This window comes from Doryrhamphus excisus, linkage group LG5 (genome assembly GCF_037039965.1).
Source record: "Doryrhamphus excisus strain RoL-2023G ecotype Guam linkage group LG5, RoL_Dexc_Guam_v1.1, whole genome shotgun sequence".
Lineage (NCBI taxonomy): Eukaryota > Metazoa > Chordata > Actinopteri > Syngnathiformes > Syngnathidae > Doryrhamphus > Doryrhamphus excisus.
In genome coordinates, this window is record NC_136361.1 from 10,119,188 (window position 1) to 10,139,865 (window position 20,678).

Here is a 20,678-nt window from a genome sequence, read left to right on the forward strand (position 1 = left end):
AATGTCTTCAATGAAAGTAAAAGTCCCATCATTCCCACTAGTCGCTACCTTTTCTCACGTTGTGAATCCTGCAGCGCATACTGTGACACGGCTAATTCATGATCATGTTGTCATACTTCAGAATAGCCATTTTGCGCTTCATGCACACACGCTTATCATGGAAAACACACAAAGAAATGGATATGATGCCACTGACTGAAAGGTGATTAACCTAGCAACAACTGTCAAAAAGTCCACTATCAAAAAGGGGTTTTGAAATGCTGGACTGCACCACAAAAAGATCAATGGCTAATTGCCTAGAGACAAAAGTGACGCCGAAAGGGACAACAAAAGAGAGAGACTGACAAAGTGTGTGAGGAAAGAATTACAAGGCGGAAAAAAGGTCAGGAAGTGTAAGATGAGAACAGCAATGAATGGTAGGCTACTCTTTAACTTGCTTAGAACAAAGATTAATACAACGTTGGTTGTTAAAATCTGGCAGTAAGGATATATTTTTTACCATTATTTTTTTCTTGAGGACAAGGAGATACCACGAATATACCATCAAAGGTTGTCGTATTTGCCGATGTAGCGCACAAATGATGGTGGAAAACAATCAAGATGCCTGGATTAGCCTGCTGATGTGTTTAATGTAACTGTCAGGAACAAATGATGTGTCCCATGTGGTGAATGAGCGCATGGTGGCCTTTGATGCGCAGTCCAGTCATGCCCATTTAAAGGCAATGAGAGGTGCTCATCTGATTGGTTTTGGCCAAGATTACACTCGGCTGTGTTTAAACCCTTTCACGCATTCTCTCCTCCCTCTTTGCCACTTGCGCTGGTGGAAGAGATGATGAGAAGGAACCCGCCACGTTTGATGGCCAAATTGCCCAGCTGTTCAATGCAAATACGGAAGATGAGGACTTTGATGGATTTGTGGGAGGAGATTCATTAAAAATATGGTGAGTGATATGGTGAGTGTATTGTTAAATAGTAGAAAAAAAGTGCTTAACTCACTGTTTGTCAAGGCAGGACATGGGAAGGAGGACCCAAAGGCAGAATTGGCAGGCATGACACAAGGTAAGGTTCTACACAAGGGTGAGGGTCGGTACACAGGAAGTCAGTCCAATAAGGCAAAGGTATCCAAGAGCGGCAGGCAGAAGGAGAGGTTGAAAGGCAGGCAAGGGTCGAAAACCAGGCGAGGAGATCACAAGGAATGCTAGAACGGGACATGAGAGTACAACGAACTTGCACCAGACAGGAGGGATCAGAGGCAATATATAGCCAGCAGGAAATTAGGTGATGAGGGACACCTGAGCACAATCAGGCAGGAGGCGGGGTCTCCAAGGAGAAGGCGCGGTAGGCAATGGCAGGCATGACAGAACCCCTCCCTCAATGGCCGGCTCCTGACGGCCCAGGAACCTCAGGGTGAGCTACATGAAAGTCTTTGATGAGGGAGGGATCCAAAATGAACCGGGAGGGTACCCATTGGCGTTCCTCAGGTCCATACCCCTCCCAGTCGACGAGATACTGCCAACCTCGACCCCGCCGTCGAGCAGCCAGCAGTTTCCTGACTGTGTAAACCGGACCTCCCTCCATGATTCGGGCAGGCAGTGGGTGGCTGGCTGGTGGGACCAGGGTGCTGGTTTTCGCAGGCTTGATCTGGCTCACATGAAAGGATGGGTGGGTTCGCATGGACCTAGGTAGTTTCAGACGGACTGAGACAGGATTAATGACTTTGGAGATTGGAAATGGGCCAACGAACCTGGGGGCAAGCTTCTTAGACTCCACTCTCAGGGGAAGGGTCTTGGAGGATAACCAAACTCTTTGACCCACCGTATAGGCAGGAGCAGGAATTCTTTTCCGGTCCGCCGCCACCTTGTAGATATCGGACTGCCTTTGAAGGTTCTTGAGAGCCCTCTGCCAAACTCTCTTGATTCGCCCCACCAAGGCCAAGGCGGAGGGCACAACGGAATCCTTGATGAGCGAGGGGAACAGGGAGGGTTGGTGACCAAATACCACGTGATGCGGAGACATACCGGTGGATGCACTAGGCAAGGTGTTGTGGGCCAACTCCACCCACAAGAGCTGTTTAGGGATTTTGAGATGCGAGGCATCGCAACTTTGTCTCCAGCACCTGGTTGATCCTCTCTGCCTGTCCATTAGACTGGGGGTGAAATCCAGATGAGAGACTGACTGTGGATCCCAGCAAGCCACAAAATTCCTTCCAAAACAAGGAGACAAATTGAGGACCACGATCGGACATTATGTCCTGCGGGAAACCAAAAATGCAAAATATGTTGTTCAGCAGTGCCTCGGCCGTTTCTTTGGCTGAGGGAATTTTAGCAAAAGGAATGAGCCTTGACATCTTGGAAAATCTGTCCACGACTGTGAGTACCACCGTCTTCTCCTCCGACGGGGGCAGTCCACAAACAAAATCCAATGAGATATGGGACCAGGGCCGGTGGGGAATAGACAAAGGCCTGAGTTCCCCCACGGGTTTCTGTGGTGAAGATTTGTTAGCCGCACAGACAGGACAGGCAGAGACATATTCAGACACATCCTTTGCCATGTTGGGCCACCAAAAGCATTGCTGGGTTACGAACATGGTCTTTTTCACCCCCGGGTGACATGAGGTCTTATTGGTATGAGCCCAATGAATGACCGGACCCCTCATGGCTTCCACAACAAACAATTTATCTGGAGGGCAGTTTGGGGGCCGAGGCACTTCAAGTCCTGCCTCCCTGACCTTATCTTCTATCGCCCATTGCAAGGCAGAGACAAAGCATGAGTTAGGTAAGATGGTTGCGACCTCAGGTTCCTTTTCCAACGGGAAAAAAATTCGGGACAAAGCATCAGGCTTGGTGTTCTTGGAACCAGGACGGTAAGACAAGGTAAAATTGAAATGGCTGAAGAACAGTGACCACCTAGCCTGTCGAGAATTTAATCTCTTGGCGGATTTGAGATACTCCAGATTCTTGTGGTCAGTCCATACCTGGAATGGCAGCGTAGACCCCTCCAGCCAGTGTCTCCATTCTTCGAGAGCCGTCTTGACTGCCAATAATTCACGATCCCCGATGTCATAATTGCACTCTGCTGAAGACAATTTTTTTGACAGAAAGGCACATGGATGCAGTTTACCGTCCTTAGCACCGATCTGGGACAGGACGGCTCCGACTCCAATATCTGATGCATCCACTTCGACCACGAACTGCAGATGGGGATCAGGAATGGCAAGCACCGGGGCTGTGGTGAACCTATCCTTAAGCTTCACAAAAGCTTCCTCACACTCAGAAGTCCAGTGGAATGGTTTGTAAGGAGACGTGAGAGCATGGAGAGGAGAGGCTACCGAGCTAAAGTTTCTGATATATTTACGATAAAAATTTGCAAATCCCAGAAATCTTTGAACATCCTTACGAGACGAAGGAGTGGGCCACTCTGCAACAGCAGAGACTTTTCCTGGATCCATCCTCACCTTCCCCTCGGACAGAATAAACCCTAAAAATGATACCGAAGACTGGTGAAAGTCACATTTTCCACCCTTAACAAATAGGTGGTTGTCCAGGAGTCTTTGCAGCACCTTCCTGACATGCTGCACATGAGTAGATTCGTCGCGAGAATAAATCAGAATGTCATCGAGATAAACAAACACAAAAATATTTAACATGTCCCTCAAAACGTCGTTGACAAGGCCCTGAAACACTGCTGGGGCATTGGTCAGTCCAAAGGGCATCACCAAGTACTCATAATGTCCGGTTGGGGTGTTGAAGGCTGTTTTCCATTCGTCCCCCTCTCGTATCCTGACAAGATGATAAGCATTACGCAAATCCAGCTTGGTAAAAATCTTAGCTCCTTCCAGGAGCTCAGTGGCGGTGGCAATGAGGGGCAGGGGATACCGGTTCTTGATGGAGATGTCGTTAAGTCCTCTGTAGTCTATGCATGGCCGAAGGGTTTTGTCTTTCTTCTCTACAAAGAAGAAACCAGCCCCCGCAGGAGATGAGGAAGGCCTGATGATCCCTGCTGCAAGTGACTCCTGAATGTATTCCTCCATAGCACGACGTTCAGGAGGGGACAAGGAAAAGAGTCTTCCCCGTGGGGGTGTGGTTCCTGGTAACAGGTCAATAGCACAGTCGTGGACCCGGTGGGGGGGCAGTGACTTGGCCTTGACTTTACTGAAGACAGCTGCTAAATCATGGTAACACTCTGGAACAGAGGCTAGATTGACCTCCCCTTGTTGTTCCATCACTGTTTTGGCACTCACCAAACAGTTGTCCTGACAGCCAGACCCCCAAGAAACGATCTGGCCAGAAGCCCAATCGAAGTGGGGGTTATGCTGCTTTAACCAAGGGTGCCCTAATATAACTTCATGATCAGAGCTAGAGAATACATGGACACTTAGTCTTTCTGTATGACTGTCGGGAAATGAAATCTTGACCGGATGAGTTCTGTGATTAATTTTGCCCAGAGAACTTCCGTCCACCGCCTTCACCGTTAGGGGGTGTCGTAGAGGGCACAGGCGAAGCTTTAGTTTCCTGGCGAGAGAAGTACTAATGAGATTGGCATCTGACCCAGAGTCTACAAATACTGGCACCATGATGGATGTATGCTGAGAGCAAAATTGTACCAAAGGTTTATAGAGAGCAGGATTGCTTAAGACATTAAGACTCACCGAGCCGTGTCCCAGGTTGCTTATTTTGCCCATTTTGACCCCACAATTAGCCACTAGATGTCCCCCTTGACCACAATAAAAGCACCTGCCCTCACTTCGGCGGCGGGTCCTTTCTTCTGGAGACAGGCGGGTTAGTCCCAGTTGCATGGGTTCGTCAGCAGAGGGCGCAGCAAGTGGCACGGCGATAGGGGTGGGCCGGACGTTGTTGACGTGCCCTAGGTTGCCACCCCAGTGTGTGGTGGAATCTCGCCCGCTCGACCTGCTCTCCTCTTCGTGATCATGAAGGCGCTTCTCAATCATGACAGCCAAGGCGATGAGTTCATCAATTGTTCCTGGCAGTTTCAAAGGGATCATTTGTCTACGGATGTGGGGGGACAGTCCAAGAAAAAATGCGTCTAACAACGCGGGGGCGTTCCAGTCGCCGTTTGCCGCGAGAGCGCGAAATTCGACAGCGTAGTCGGTGACACGCTGACGCCCCTGACGTAGCTGGAGAAGGGAGCGAGCCGCTTCTCTGCCGGACGGCTGGCGTTGGAACACTTGCTCCAGTGCCTTGGAGAATGCTGCGTAGGACTCGCACACAGCGGACCGACGGCTCCATTCCGTGGTGGCCCACGCTCCTGCCCTGCCCGTGAGGTGGGAGATCACAAAAGCCACCCGGGCACGTTCTGACATGAATGCGGGGGCTTGAAGTTCGAAATGGAGTTCACGCTTGGTCAAAAAGGGGCGTACGTCGCCCGACTCGCCAGAGAACCACTCCGGCCGTGACAACTGTGGACACGTGGCGGCCGGCAAGGCGGAAGTCAGGACCGGTGGAGGGAGCGAAGCCGCTGCTGGATCCACTGGAGCCGCGAGTTGAGCGGCGGGTTGAAGAGCCAATAGCAGGGAGTTAAGCTGGGAGCGAGGAGATCACAAGGAATGCTGGGACGAGACATGAGAGTACAACGAACTTGCACCAGACAGGAGGGATCAGAGGCAATATGCGTGTGTATATGTGTGTGTTTGTGTGCCTTTGTGTGTGTTTGTGCCTGTGTGTGTATGCCAAATAGCCCCAGAGCCAGGTGATAAACCACACCCCATTTAATGGCAAAAAGGAAACGGGAGGCCACGCCCCAGTGTGCCAAAGGCCCCCCAGGAAGGTGACCCGCACCAGCTCCCTATAAACCATGGATCATCCAGTGCAAGCTTCCCCCATTCAATAAATGATTTAAAATTAAGTGAATAATCAAATACAGAGACACCCATTGGACCAATTGGAGGGAACCATGAGTAACAAAATAGCATACAACCACCAGCCAAAGCTACTGTTTCTTTACATGCCACAAACATTTCCTGTCCTGTACTTGTTATTTCAACATCGTAAAAAGCTGACTTGGAGTTCCTCACCTATGAATATTTGCCTCAACTGTTATTATAATAATGTGCATTGTAAAATGCCTCCATCTGATGATCACAAAATAACATCAAGGGCACCCAAGTGCTTTGTTAATAAAAGAGTACAATTGTAATGAAAGAGCTCACGTCTCCTTCAGCTCTAACATTATAATGCAATCACAAAACTTACATTGATCTTGCCATTGTGCCTGTACTGCTCAGGTGCGCTGCTCGTGTGTGTGTGTGGAAGTGGCGTGCCTTTGGAGCATCGTCATCACGTCTTCGGCATGTAGCTGCCAAGTGTTTACTCCCTTAACTCTTCTCCATGCCCTTCTCCGGCTGTGTTATTAATGTCACAGCCAGAAGGCATTCTTTTAATCAGCAAGTTTGGGATAATACCATCGTATTTTCATGTATTCTTATATGGAGTACAAATTGCATTAGATAAATGACTTTTTATGTTTGAGGTTTTTAAAGCTGTTGGACTGTATTCAGCTCATGAACACAAGCTACTGCTCAAAGACCAGTTGAAAAATGGCAAGAATGTAAACTAGTATAATAATGAGCTGCATTTTTCAATAAATGACCTGGTGTTCTAATTACGACCCCTACATGGTGCTATAGTAATTGTGTTAAGCAAGCAAACCCTATTAACCAGCATAGAGCAAGTCAAGTGCAGCCAGCACCTTGTGTTTTACCTGTGTCATTTATTACAGCTTCCGGATTTAACATTATGTGCTTTATGTGCTTTATGTGCTTTGGGACCCTCATTACCCCAATAGGAAAAAATGGAAGCAGAGTGTTCCATGAAAAATGGTTTATTCACAGAAGTGAATGGGAACTGTATGTTCCGTCGCCACTATGTGAGTCTTCATGCCGACAAATATGACAACTTTCATTGACAGCAGAGAAGAGAGAAGGTGAATGTGTTAGCGGATCTGAGTTTACTCACAGACTGCAGACTACTCACAAACTACTCACTACCAGGACATCAGAGCCTGAGTGGAAGCTAGCAGGGTTAGCTTGTGTGGTTATGTGTGCGCGACTCTGGCTCGATGAGTATATTTTCACCACCTTGTATTTTACGGCTTTAATGTAAGGAATGTTGCACAGCGCCCGATGACAATGCAGAAGTTCTGAGTGAAAAAAATACACATAGCACATTTATTTTTGAATGTAGCTTGTCTCCACCATACATTTTCCACACACACAGAACACACTTCCATGACCGTCCTTCAAAATAAGAGCGCCGTTTGCCACATCTTCATAAACATAACATGCCCCCCCCCCCAATGAGGAGTTGAACAGTTTGATGGCACTGGGAGCAAATGAGTTCTTCAGTCTGTTGGTCCTGCACTTAGGAGCAGCCCCTCGCTGAACATGCTTCTCTGGCTGCTGGGGACAGTGTGCAGAGGGTGGCTGGCATTGTCCAGAGTCACCCGCAGCAAGTTGAGAGTCCTCCTCTCTGCCACTGTTGCCAGAGAGTCCAGCTTCATCCCGACCACTGAGCTCGCCCGCTTGATCGGCTTCTCCAGCCAAGAGAGGTCTGCTTCTGTTGTGCTTCCTCCCCAGCACACCACAGCATAGGAAAGAGCGCTGGCAACCACAGACTGGTAGAACATCCACAGGAGCTTTTTGCAGATGTTGAAAGCTCTCAGTCTTCTCGGGAAGTACATCCTGCTCTGAGCTTTCTTGTAGAGTTTCCCCGTGTTGCATGACCAGTCCAGTTTATTGTCCAGCTACAACCCAAGGTATTTGTAGTTCTGAACAACCTTCACCTCCTCCGCTCCCAGCAGAACTGGTCTAGGACTGGGTCTGTTCCTCCCAAAGTCGATGACCAGCTCCTTAGTTTTGGAGGTGTTCAGCTGCAGGTTGTTATCGTGGCCCTCACCAGGCTCAGGTACTCCTCCTCAGCGTAATCTATAATAAATCCCATAATGGCTGTGTCATTTGCGAATTATATATATATATATATATATATATATATATATATAGCTATATATAGGCACCCTGTCATAGCCTTTCTCCAGAGCTACAAATATACAATGCTGCTATTAACATTCTTAAAGCAAATACTGCATCTGTAGTACTGTTTTTGGCATGAAACCATACTGCTGCTCACAAATGCCGACTTCTGGTCTTAGTCTAGCTTCAACTACTCTTTCCCATAACTTCATTGTATGGCTAATTCGCTTTATACCTCTGTAGTTGCCACAGCTCTGCACATCACCCTTGTTCTTAAAAATGGGCACCAACACACTTCTCCATTCCTGAGGCATCTTCTCACCACCAAAGATCCTATTCAACAACCCAGTCAGGAACTCTACTGCTACATCTCCTAGACACTTCCATACCTCCACAGGTATACCATCAGGACCAAGTGCCTTCCCACTCTTCATCCTCTTCAATGATCTTCTCACTTCCACTTTACCGATCTTTGCTACTTTCTGGTCCACAGCCGACACCTCTTCTACTCTTGTATTCCTCATTCATCAACTCTTTAAAGTACTCTTTCCATATTCCCACCATACTACTGGCATCTGTCAGTACACTTCCATTCCTATCCTTGACCACCCTAACCTGCTGCACGCCCTTCCCATCTCTGTCTCTCTGCCTTGCCAACCTGTATAGATCCATCTCTCCCTCCTTACTGTTCAACCTAGCGTACAAGTCATCATAGACCTCGTTTGGCCTTTGCCACCTCTACTTTCACCTTACCATTCATCTCTCTGTACTCCTGTCTACTCTCTTCAGTCCTCTCCATGTCCCACTTCTTCTTAGCTAACCTTTTTCACTGTATACACTCCTGCACCCCCTCATTCCACCACCAAGTCTCTGTCTGATTTCTTTTCCAGATGACACACCAAGTACTCTCCTACCCGTCTCCCTGATCACATTTCCTGTAGTTGTCCAATCACCTGGAATTGTTTTTCCAAGTGAAAGACCATTTACTGTTTAAAATTAGTTGCTTGGAGCTAGTGCTAGTTCCCCCTTGGGGTGAAGTGCCACCCCCTTGGTCAGGAACCAAGGGCCCAGCCCACTCCACCATTTAAAATAGTCACTTCCCTGCTGGTGTGCGTGTGTGGTTGCAATCAGTGGCCATTTTCTCTGGTTTTCTAATGTTTTCAGAGCTATATTCGAAGCATGAATTTCTTCTGCTCTGTGTGTGACGTTTTATTGATATCCTGATGCCATATAGTGGGAATGACAGCTGTGTTTGTTGAGTAAATAACATCTAACTGCTAAGCAAATGAGGTACTACGCCTAACCTGCATATCTGCAGTTGGTAGGTGTGTTAGTGTGTCTGTATCAGTGATGTGCAGTCAGGAGAGGCAGGTGAGGATCATTATGAAAAAAAACACAATCAAAAAAACATATAACAAAATGCTAATATTTTCTAAATGTATTTACTATTTTAGTCCAATCGCTTTTAACAGGATCTTAAAAATAAAATGTAATAAAAATAAAAATTCTCTGAATTTGCACACTTCTCGTTCAAGTGAGGCGGCTGCAAGTTTGACACGCTACACATTGAGTTGGGTCAGGGTGCCTGCCAGTTTGAGTTTGTGAGCATAATGTCTTTAATGTAAGACATGAGTATGGAAAATAACTCATTGTGTATATTTCAAAGTAATAACTGACATCAATGAATGAAATGGCTATTTTTAGGATTACAAAATGGCTGTGAAGGATCATACACGTCATAAGGCAGTGCCCCGGGCGGGACTGGAAGCACACATTAACATTAGAAACCTTCCTGCACTCGATGTTCCCAGCACCACTCCTTCAACACTGAAAAGCATGCTAAGAGCATTCATGGAAACTTATCAAACATTTCTAAATGTGCCTGCATTGTTTTATGACTCACTTCACAGTCTTGTGGGGTTGTGCTTAATCACAATAGGAGTGAATAGTGACTGTTTCGCTGTGGCATAAATAGTTAAATACACAGCTGCAACAATGCCAAGTATAACATAGTTTATTTGTAATAAAGGCACGCCAAATTACCCTGACTATTTTTAAAAAAGTAAATGATTCAATAAATAAATAAGTAAACATTTTTTTAAATTTATATATATATATATATATATAAATGTATACACCCTTATTACTTCATTCATTCATTAATTTTCTACCGCTTTTTCCTCACGAGGAATATTTGTTTTGAGTAACTTACCCCAACAATGGCATTTAGGGACAGTCCGAGATTTCAAAACAAACAATTAGGCGCTTTAAGATCACAGCTCATTGATGAGATCATGTCTACATTTACGCCATTTTTCTCCCTTCCTGTGTGGGGCGCTGGTTGACCTCAGACTGGCTGGCCGCCCCCAGACATCCATAGAAGAAGAATAGCAACGAACAGAAGAAGACATTTGTTGACGGGTGTTATGACAACATTGTTTGCCTGCGGTTGGTTTTATTAACAAGAGGAAAACGTTGATTCTTTGGTATTTATTGCTATGTTTAGCGACGAAGCTCAAGTGCCTGTGAGTATACCGTCCTCATGGAAGAAATGTCAGCAGTTGACCCAGGAATCGGTACGTTTCACCAGCAATGTCAATACCGGAACCCGTATTGATTTGTATCGATGACGATGAACAGGAGGGCATTTGTAGTGATGAGGCTTCGTGAAGAAGAAAGAAAGTGTTTGTGTGCTTTTAAATCATTTCATACAAAAACGTGAAATGAAATTGTATTAGCAACTTAGCTTCTAGTTAAAATGTCGATAAACACCTGGACTTTTACTGTTTTACTATTTAATGTTTTCCAGCCTGAAATACACACCTTGACTTCTCCACCCTTTCTCATGTAAAGTTAGATTGCAGTGTGTGTGTGTACTGTATGTGTGTAGACCTGGAGATGCAACTTTTTCTTGAAGTATGTATAACCTAACATTTCAGCTCTGTGCTACTAAAATGACATTATTTTTCTCATATTACGAGTTTATTCTTGTGAAATTACATCTGATTTTCCATTTCTGTTGTTTTTTCCCCCAATTTCCCAATTCCCAATTTTCCAAAACTATAACTTTAATTTGTTTTAATTCTCATGTTACCACTTTTTAAAAATATTTTTTTCTTTAATATTTCAACTCTATGCTGCTATAATAACATAACATAATTTTTCTCATGGTATTACCTGTTTATCCTCACAAATTGCTTTACAAAATATCAAAGTTTGATTTTCACCCCTGCTTTATTAAACACATTTTTGGAGCAAGACCTAATGTATGCATTTTCCCCTTGTGTGTCTCTGTGTGTCTGTGTGTCTATGTGTAAATGTTTCAGAGAGGCTGTCAGACCAGGGTGATTGACAGCACTGAAGCAGGAGTCCAGGCTGTTTCCTGTGTGATTGGTGCTACTCAGACGGAACTGCAGGATCAAGTCACAACTCACTTCCTCCAAGACCCCCACGACGAGCTCTGTTCTCCGGGCCTGAAGGATTTCCTACGCCGGGTGGAGGTCCCAGTCATCAGAGAGTTGGTCAGGAGCGCTAAGAGTCACGCTTTCGATGGCTTTCAGGTCAACTGGGAAGAACACAATCAGATGGTAACACAGTACAACACTATGCTGGCAGAGAACACATGGCGGGTTCCATGGTTCCATGTCTTTTTATTTTGTAGGTTTTGTGCCTTCACCAACTTGAACATCCCAAAGCTGTGGAGCGATCGCTTCCTGTAACGAGTGTATCCTGGAGTTGCACTGGTGCATCAGTCGTCTGTGCATATGGCCGGTATGTTCCTACAGCCATCATCAAACACCCATTTGGCGTGAGCGTGTGCTTCACTGGCTGCTTTTTGCGTTGATGGGCAGGATGGGAGAAGGCGACTGGAGCGATGACAAGTCATACGTGTGCATGTGGAACCTGGACCATAGAGGTCTGAACCCCAAACAAGCTGATCTGGTCATCAATGTTACAACTGCAGTGACTTCCCTGAGCTGCCACCCCATGCGGCCTGCTCTCATCGCAGGTAGGCCATTCATTGCTGCAACCTTCTACCATCCCACTTAGGAGTGAACGTGTGTTCTGTCGTGGCTGCAGGTGGTTTGTACAGTGGAGAAGTGGTGGTCTGGGACACCAGTCAGACGACAGATCCAGTGCTGATGCAAACAGGCATGTCTGCAGACAGCCATAGGGAGCCTGTTTGTCAGGTCAGTGAGTCCACATGAGATTTTCCTTGGCTAGGGTAGGTTTAGGGTAGAGATACTTGAACTCCTTCAGCTAGTACGGATGCCTACCAGACGCCTCCCTGTTGAGGTGTTCCGAGCATGCCCAGCTGGGAGAAGGCCCCGGGGCAGACCTCGGACAACGCTACAGCCACAGCATTTCAGTATGTGGAATCAAACTATGGAACGGATTGAGTAAGGGACTTAAATAATGGACTAAGATTTGCCAATTCAAGAAACAATGCAAGCAGTTGATGTTTGCAAAATACAAGGACACTGGTTGTATGGATTTTTGTATTTCAGGTCCTGTTAATAAGGGGGTAGTGGTTGCTTTACAGTTGGGACATCATGGAAAGATTCCAGTCAAATATTGGACACTTCATACTCAACAAGCAGGATCAAAACTAGCAAACTCCTTTCAGTGCATGAATGAACCACTGAATTATCTTCAATAGTTCAATAGTTACCACAATAAGGTTCAAGAGTGGGGGTACATGGCTTCAGGTCAAATGTCTGAAGGGGTACGTGACTGTATAAAGTTTAGGAAGCACTGTTATAAAGGATTGTGAAAACACTTTAACAATTACATTATGTATTAAAAATCACATCTGGAGTACAGGAAGTGAATAAACGTACTGTGAAACTGATAGGGGTTGAGGGGTAGGATTTAATAAGCTTTGCTTCTTCCTACTCCTTTTTGACATGTGGAACTGTAAACTGAATTATGTGATTTATTCCAGCTTGATCCATGTTCAATAAAATTAAACCATTACCATAGCTCATTCCCCAACACATTTTTCCAAATATATCCACTATGTGTCATCATATTTCAGCTCTTTGTTACTAAAATGACATTTTACCTCATATTACAAGTTAACTTGCATAATATTGCAAGTTTTTGTCGATAAATTCAAACTTTTTCTCTTACCTTTTTGGCTGCATCGCACAAGTGGTTAGCACGTAGGCCGCACAGTCAGGAGATTGGGAAGACCTGGGTTTGATTCTGTACTTGGCATCTCTGTGTGGAGTTTGCATGTTCTCCCCGTGCATGCGTGGGTTTTCTCCGGGTACTCCGGTTTCCTCCCACATTCCAAAAACATGCTAGGTTAATTGGCCACTCCAAATTCCAAATGTGAGTATGAATGGTTGTTTGTCTATATGTGCCCTGTGATTGGCTGGCCACCAGTCCAGGGTGGACCCCTAAAGTCAGCTGGGATAGGCGCCAGCGTACCTGCAACCCTAAGTGATGATAAGCGGCATAGAGGATGGATGGTTGGCTTTATTCTTGTAAAATTATTGCTGATTTTACCATATTTTTAAAATGTCTCCTTAATAGAATGGCTGAAAAGAGCATCATGATGTGCTCTCTCTCTGTGTGTGTGTGTGTGTAGGTAACCTGGGTGCCACTACACGATAAAGGAGAGTTTGGAGTTCTGAGTGCATGCTCAGGAGGAAGACTCCTGCTGTGGACGGTCAACTCGGAGCAAGGAAGATTTGTACTGAAGGCAGCATTTGCTTTGGTCCAACAGCAGCTTCCTTCTGTCAGCAGCAGCTTCAAGGTGAACATGACCTGGCTTTATTTATGTCTTCTTACAGCAGATACTTTTATTTGTCTGCAATGAAAGACCACCGTTTATCAGCTAAACGCTGACAAATCCAAACTTGTGGTTGTTTCTGCCGAGAATGTCATTCCAAGCGTTCTTTGATGTTGCATGTAGGCCCAAGGAACCATCACCGTGGGTGTCACTTCCATGGATCTCTCCGCCTGGGACCCGGATACCTTGATTGTCGGCTCCGAGGGAGGCCTTCTGCTGAGATGCTCCCTCTCCTCCCAGACACCAGCTGCGGTCCCGCCTCAAAGTCAAAGCGTTCCACTGAGAGCTCCGGTAGTCTTCTCCTTCAGGCCCGGCAGCGGTCCCGTCCACTCCATACACTGCTCACCTTTTCACAGGTACAGACGTGACAGCGATGGCTAACTAAAGCTATGGTGACCCACTGTGCTGTTTTTTTTGTTTTAGGAACCTGTTTTTGAGCGCAGGGACTGATGGTTTGGCTCACCTACATTCTCTGCTGCAGTCCAACCCCCTACTGTCCCTTCGAGTGTCAGACACATATGTGTTTAAGGTGCAGTGGTCTCCAAGCCGGCCTTTGCTCTTTGCTGCAGCCACAGGACAAGGTACAGCAAAGTTTTCTGTCTTATTAGCAACAAACGCGAGTATACCCTGAATGAAAATGAACAAACTGGGCCCAATTAGTCTTTTTCCCCCCGGGGTCGTGTCACTTGTTAGTGTTAAAATGCGAGCCAGTGGATGTGTTTTTATGTGGACGTACTTTTGTTTTGTTGAAACTGGACATTTCTTCCACAGTTATTTGAAAATATTGCTGTCATTGCTGTCCATCCAACCGTCTGTAAGGCGGGAAATGTGTCCTGACTTCGGTATACTGTCCATCCAACCGTCTCTGAATTATGTCACTTTTTCATCCACGCCCGTCCCAAATTTTCCGGGACCACGCACACAGTCTTGTCCCCGCATCTGAAGTATAGCAATACTGCCATTTATATGAATCATAGTGCAGAGACCACTGGGATAGCCTAGCCATGTGACAAACCTCTTCATTTGCTGTCACAGCAGCAAATAAAAACAAAACAATTCCTCTTCTTCAAGAAGTAGACGTGCAAGTGTCGCCATGTTGGCAGCTGAGTAAACAATGGCAAATTTCTTCCTGTGTTTTCGATATACTGCCCCCTGCAGTTTGGGAGCAGACGCCGCAATAAGTACAGTGAAGAAAATAAGTATTTGAACACCCTGCTATTTTGCTATTTCTCCCACTTAGAAATCATGGAGGGGTCTGAAATTTTCATCGTAGGTGCATGTCCACTGTGAGAGAGATAAACTAAAAAGAAAAATCCAGAAATCACAATGCATGATTTTTTAACAATTTATTTGTGTGATACAGCTGCAAATAAGTATTTGAACACCTGTGTATCATCTAGAATTCTGACCCTGAAAGACCTGTTAGTCTGCCCATTAGAAGTCCACCTGCACTCCATGTATCATCCTGAATCAGATGCACCTGTTTGAGGTCGTTAGCTGCATAAAGACACCTGTCCACCCCATACAATCAGTAAGACTTTAACTTGTAACATGGCGAAGACCAAAGAGCTGTCCAAAGACACCAGAGACAAAATTGTACACCTCCACAAGGCTGGAAAGGGCTACGGAGCAATTACCAAGCAGCTTGGTGAAAAAAGGTCCACTGTTGGAGCTATCATTAGAAAATGGAAGAAGCTAAACATGACGGTCAATCTCAATCGGAGTGGAGCCCCATGCAAGATATCACCTCGTGGGGTCTCAATGATTCTAAGAAAGGTGAGGAATCAGCCCAGAACTACACGACAGGACTTGGTCAATGACCTGAAAAGAGCTGGGACCACCGTTTCCAAGGTTACTGTAGGTAATACACTAAGACGTCATGATGTGAAATCATGCATGGCACGAAAGGTTCCCCTGCTTAAACCAGCACATGTCAAGGCCCGTCTTAAGTTTGCATATGACCATTTGGATGATACAGAGGAGTCATGGGAGAAAGTTTTATGGTCAGATGAGACCAAAATAGAACTTTTTGGTCATAATTCCAATAAGCGTGTTTGGAGGAAGAAGAATGAAGAGTACAATCCGAAGAACACCATCCCTACTGTGAAGCATGGGGGTGGTAGCATCATGCTTTGGGGGTGTTTTTCTGCACATGGGACAGGACGAGTGCACTGCATTAAAGAGAGGATGACTGGGGCCGTGTATTGTGAGATTTTGGGGAACAACCTCCTTCCCTCTGTCAGAGCATTGAAGATGGGTCGTGGCTGGGTCTTCCAACACGACAACGACCCGAAGCACACAGCCAGGAAAACCAAGGAGTGGCTCCGTAAGAAGCATATCAAGGTTCTAGCATGGCCCAGCCAGTCTCCAGACCTGAACCCAATCGAAAATCTTTGGAGGGAGCTCAAACTCCGTGTTTCTCAGCGACAGCCCAGAAACCTGACTGATCTAGAGAAGATCTGTGTGGAGGAGTGGGCCAAGATCCCTCCTGCAGTGTGTGCAAACCTGGTGAAAAACTACAGGAAACGTTTGACCTCTGTAATAGCAAACAAAGGCTACTGTACCAAACATTAACATTCATTTTCTCAGGTGTTCAAATACTTATTTGCAGCTGTATCACACAAATAAATTGTTAAAAAATCATGCATTGTGATTTCTGGATTTTTCTTTTTAGTTTATCTCTCTCACAGTGGACATGCACCTACGATGAAAATTTCAGACCCCTCCATGATTTCTAAGTGGGAGAAATAGCAAAATAGCAGGGTGTTCAAATACTTATTTTCTTCACTGTATAAAGTCACACATGGTCTCTCAAGCTGCTCGTTCGTGCGGGAAGTATAACTCTGCCTTTAGCTCTCCTGTCTGTCAAAGTGTCTGTGAAGTGTAAATGTGTCCTGACTGGTGATTCGATGAAAAGTTGAATATTCTAAATTACTGCTTCATGCTCTAATCAGCAAACAAACTTACTGAAGCGTTATAAAATTATGTAAAGTTGTACTGTATATTTTTGATTATTATGATTGTCTATATGTGCCCTGCCATTGGCTGACGACCGGTCCAGGCTGTCCCCCGCCTCTTGACAAAAGCTGGGATAGGCTCCAGCATACCCCCGCAACCCTATTGAGGATAAGCGATATAGAAAATGGATGGATATATTTTGTCCAGACAACCTGTAAATATTTTTTTGCTTGATTTTTAAATGTACAGTGCATCTGGAAAGTATTCACAGCGCTTCACTTTTTCTACATTTTGTCATGTTACAGCCTCATTCCAAACTGAATTAAATTAATCTCTTACCTCAAAATCCTACACAAAATACTCCATTATGACAATGTGAAAAAGGTTTTTTTGACATGTTTTGAATTTATTAAAAATAGAAAACAAAAAAAATCACATTTACATAAGTATTCACAGCCTTTGCTTAATACTTTGTTGATCCACCTTTGGCAGCAATTACAGCCTCAAATCTTTTTGAATATGATCCCACAAGTTTAGCACACCTATCTTTAGGCAGTTTTGCCCATTCTTTTTTGCAATAAGTCTCAAGCTCCATCAGGTTGGATGGGAGACGTCTGTGCACAGCCATTTTCAGATCTCTCCAGAGATGTTTGATCGGATTCAAGTCTGGACTCTGGCTGGGCCACTCCAGGACATTCACGGAGTGGTTCTGAAGCCAATCTTTTGAGATCTTGGCTGTGTGCTAATGTCTACTGTCTATATGGTCAAGGTACATGACCAGTCTACTGAGGTCAAGAGCGCTCTGGAGCAGGTTTTCATCCAGGATATCTCTATATATTGCTGCATTCATTTTTCCTTCTATCCTGACTAGTCTGCCAGTTCCTGCTGCTGAAAAACATCCCCACAGCATGATGCTGCCACCACCATGCTTCACTGTAGGGATGGTATTGGCCTGGTGATGAGCAGTGCCTGGTTTCCTCCAAACATGGCGCCTGGCATTCACACCAAAGAGTTCAATCTTTGTCTCATCAGACCAGAGAATTTTGTTTCTCATGGTCTGAGAGTCATTCAGGTGCTTTTTGGCAAATTCCAGATGGGCTGCCATGTTCCTTTTACTAAGGAGTGGCTTTCGTCTGGCCACTCTACCATACAGGCCTGATTGGTGGATTGCTGCAGAGATGGTTGGCCTTCTGGAAGGCTCTCCTCTCTCCACAGAGGAACGCTGGAGCTCTGACAGAGTGACCATCGGGGCCTTGGTCACCTCCCTGACTAAGGCCCTTCTTCCCCGATCGCTCAGTTTAGAAGGCCGGCCAGCTCTAGGAAGAGTCCTGGTGGTTCCAAACGTCTTCCATTTACGAATAATGGAGGCCACTGTGCTCATTGGGACCTTCAAAGCAGCAGAAATTTTTCTGTATCCTTCCCCAGATTTGTGCCTCAAGACAATCCTGTCTCGCAGGTCTACAGACAGTTCTTTTGACTTCATGCTTGGTGTTTGTGCTCTGACATGCACAGTCAACTGTGGGACCTTATATAGACAGTTATTATATTTCCAAATCATGTCCAATCAACTGAATTTACTGCAGGTGGACTCCAATTAAGCTGTAGAAAGATCTCAAGGATGATCAGTGGAAAAAAGATGCACCTGAGCTCAATTTTGAGCTTCATGGCAAAGGCTGTGAATACTTATGTAAATGTGATTTCTTAGTTTTCTATTTTTAATAAATTCAAAAAAAGTCAAAAAAAAACCTTTTTCACATTGTCATAATGGAGTATTTTGTGTAGAATTTTGAGGTAAGAGATTAATTTAATACAGTTTGGAATGAGGCTGTAACATGACAAAATGTAGAAAAAGTGAAGCGCTGTGAATACTTTCCGGACGCACTGTACATACGTATTTGTTTATTATTGCTTAAATTATTTTCCTTTTTCTTTAATTTTCTTGATGAATGTGTCTCAAATGTAGGTTGTATTCTCCTTGGCCAGGTGAGGTGCAGATATTTGACCTGAGCGGCAGGTCACTGAGGCCGGTGGCCACCATTGGCCAGGGAGGCGATGGCAAGGCTGCAACATGTTTGGCCTTCAACGGCCAGCACAGCGGCCTCCTCGCAGTGGGAAGAAGTGACGGAACAGTTGGCGTTTGGAAACTAAGCACCGACTTGACAGAGCAGAAGCCCACAGAGACCAACCTGCTGGAGCAGATAGCCAGTCAGGTGGCAGAATGACACAACATGACAATGTTTCTTCTAGCTTGGGTGGTTGGCGTGGCTTAGGAACATCAACAACATGCACAGGAGAAGAAAGAAAGTAACCAAAGCAAGATACTGAATTTTTAGGTGATGGATTGCTGGGTTGCCACCATGTGGCCAAGAGTAGTCTGCCTTACTTCTGGTATTTGAATGGGGGGGTAAACATTTCAATGACTTTTCAGCGTCTTCATGTGTATGTGGCTGTACTTCTCTGCTGTATAATGTATGGCAGATGAAAGGGAAAAAAATGCCCCTTACATTATGTTGCTTTTCCGTGTTATTGTCATGCAACAGCGCGGGCTTTGTAATCATGGTGGTATATTATGCAGTTTGTTGAATAATTTAGATGAAAAGGTCTTTTACATTTTGGAGGCTAACAAAAGGTGATGACACAACTCCACAATAGAAGAGCGCACATTTGCTGCAGTTTTAAGCTGGAAACACGGCCACAGGGTGGCAGAAGTGCATTGCAACTCGGCCTGCAACTTTTCCCACATAGAACTACATGCTGCATAGCAACCAGGAGGTGAAAAGTCTTGTAGCGTTCAAGAGATTAGGCATTGAGGGGAAATTTGAATGTATCCTCCCATGTGCACACACACAGTTCAGTTGCAAAAGTGAAAATTGCAAATAGTTCATGGTTTTATATTTGTAAATAAATTATTTTCATGTAAAGCAAGTTTCTGTGTTTATGTTGTGACATCAATGTTTAGACATTTAGGTGAAATATACGTATGTGGCTACGTTATGTCAACGTAAAAGTTGATATTTTTCCCCAAAAGGTTGGCTTTCTTTCTTTTCTAGTTTGGAAGCTGATTACCAAAGAACGCAAAAAGCTAGAAACAAACGTCTTCCTGATGAAAGATGAGTTTGAGCTTTGTTTTGGTTCAGTACATACCACTTCCATATAACCTAAGAACACAATATTCTGTGTTTCAAAAAGTCAAAATGGCCGGTACCAAGAGGGACTGAATGAGTTAATGATAAATTGCGGTAAAATTCCCGATGCCGAGTTAACTGTTTCAAATCAAACTGATGGTAAAACAGTGACTGAAGACCTTTGATCAACTCACGGACCAGTGACACTGCTCATTTCTGGGAGAAACGGGTGTTAGTTACGTTGTGTATCTTTGTCTCTCACAGCATCAACTCTGATGTAAACAGAAGTAGTACTTCCCACACAAACATTCCATCACTTCACGATGACAGCATTTCATTCAAATTATTTCTGCAAGAGTTGGTTTTACAGTAAATTCCATTACTTTCCACAATTCCTTCAAAAGGGGACCTATTATGCTTATTTCTTATTGAGTTGTGGCTTACACACCATAACCGATACAAAACTTTCTAGAGCTTCTAGAATCGGCACCTATTCCAGCTGTATTTCCTTGGATTTCCCTCGGGTGTTTTGAGCCATCCCAAACTTCTTTCAGGGCTCACTTCCAAATGCGCAAACTTCATTATCTGAAACTTTGGCATCGTTTAACACGAGAATAGAACATTCTAACTCCATTTACAGGTCAGCAAAATGGAAAAAGCAGGAAAGGTCCCATTTAACGCAGAAATCATAGGGCCCTACAAAAGCACTTGTTCTCAAAAATGGCACCCATGGAACAGATTCGGAGCTTTGGTGCTTCAGTGAAAAGCAACGTGAGCCCATGTGGTGAAAGAGTTAAGTCAAAGCCATCTG

At 45.0% G+C, this 20,678-nt stretch overlaps 1 protein-coding gene and 1 long non-coding RNA gene across 2 annotated transcripts; one reads left to right on the forward strand and one right to left on the reverse strand.

Annotated features, from left to right (window-relative positions):
• Positions 1-1,160: 1,160 nt before the first annotated feature.
• LOC144898513 (uncharacterized) lies at positions 1,161-1,947 on the reverse strand. The gene is made up of 3 exons (XR_013627396.1): positions 1,745-1,947; positions 1,651-1,678; positions 1,161-1,553 (listed from the first exon to the last, which is right to left on the reverse strand). It is a non-coding gene; the product is annotated as an uncharacterized LOC144898513 (long non-coding RNA).
• An 8,389-nt stretch (positions 1,948-10,336) lies between these two features.
• Positions 10,337-19,659, forward strand: dync2i2 (dynein 2 intermediate chain 2). Its single transcript, XM_058054025.2, has 9 exons — positions 10,337-10,560; positions 11,311-11,571; positions 11,646-11,755; positions 11,836-11,993; positions 12,065-12,174; positions 13,581-13,748; positions 13,908-14,140; positions 14,208-14,365; positions 18,726-19,659. The coding sequence occupies exons 1-9, from the start codon at positions 10,483-10,485 to the stop codon at positions 18,962-18,964; spliced, it is 1,515 nt and encodes a 504-aa protein (XP_057910008.2). The 5' UTR covers positions 10,337-10,482; the 3' UTR covers positions 18,965-19,659.
• The last annotated feature ends 1,019 nt before the right edge of the window (positions 19,660-20,678 follow it).

Coding starts and splice junctions, on each gene's coding strand:
- dync2i2 (XM_058054025.2), top strand. CDS start 10,483: ATGTTTAGCGACGAAGCTCAAGTGCCTGTGAGTATACCGTCCTCATGG. Junction 11,994..12,064: donor GCGGCCTGCTCTCATCGCAG/GTAGGCCATTCA, acceptor TCGTGGCTGCAG/GTGGTTTGTACAGTGGAGAA. Junction 13,749..13,907: donor CTGTCAGCAGCAGCTTCAAG/GTGAACATGACC, acceptor TGTTGCATGTAG/GCCCAAGGAACCATCACCGT.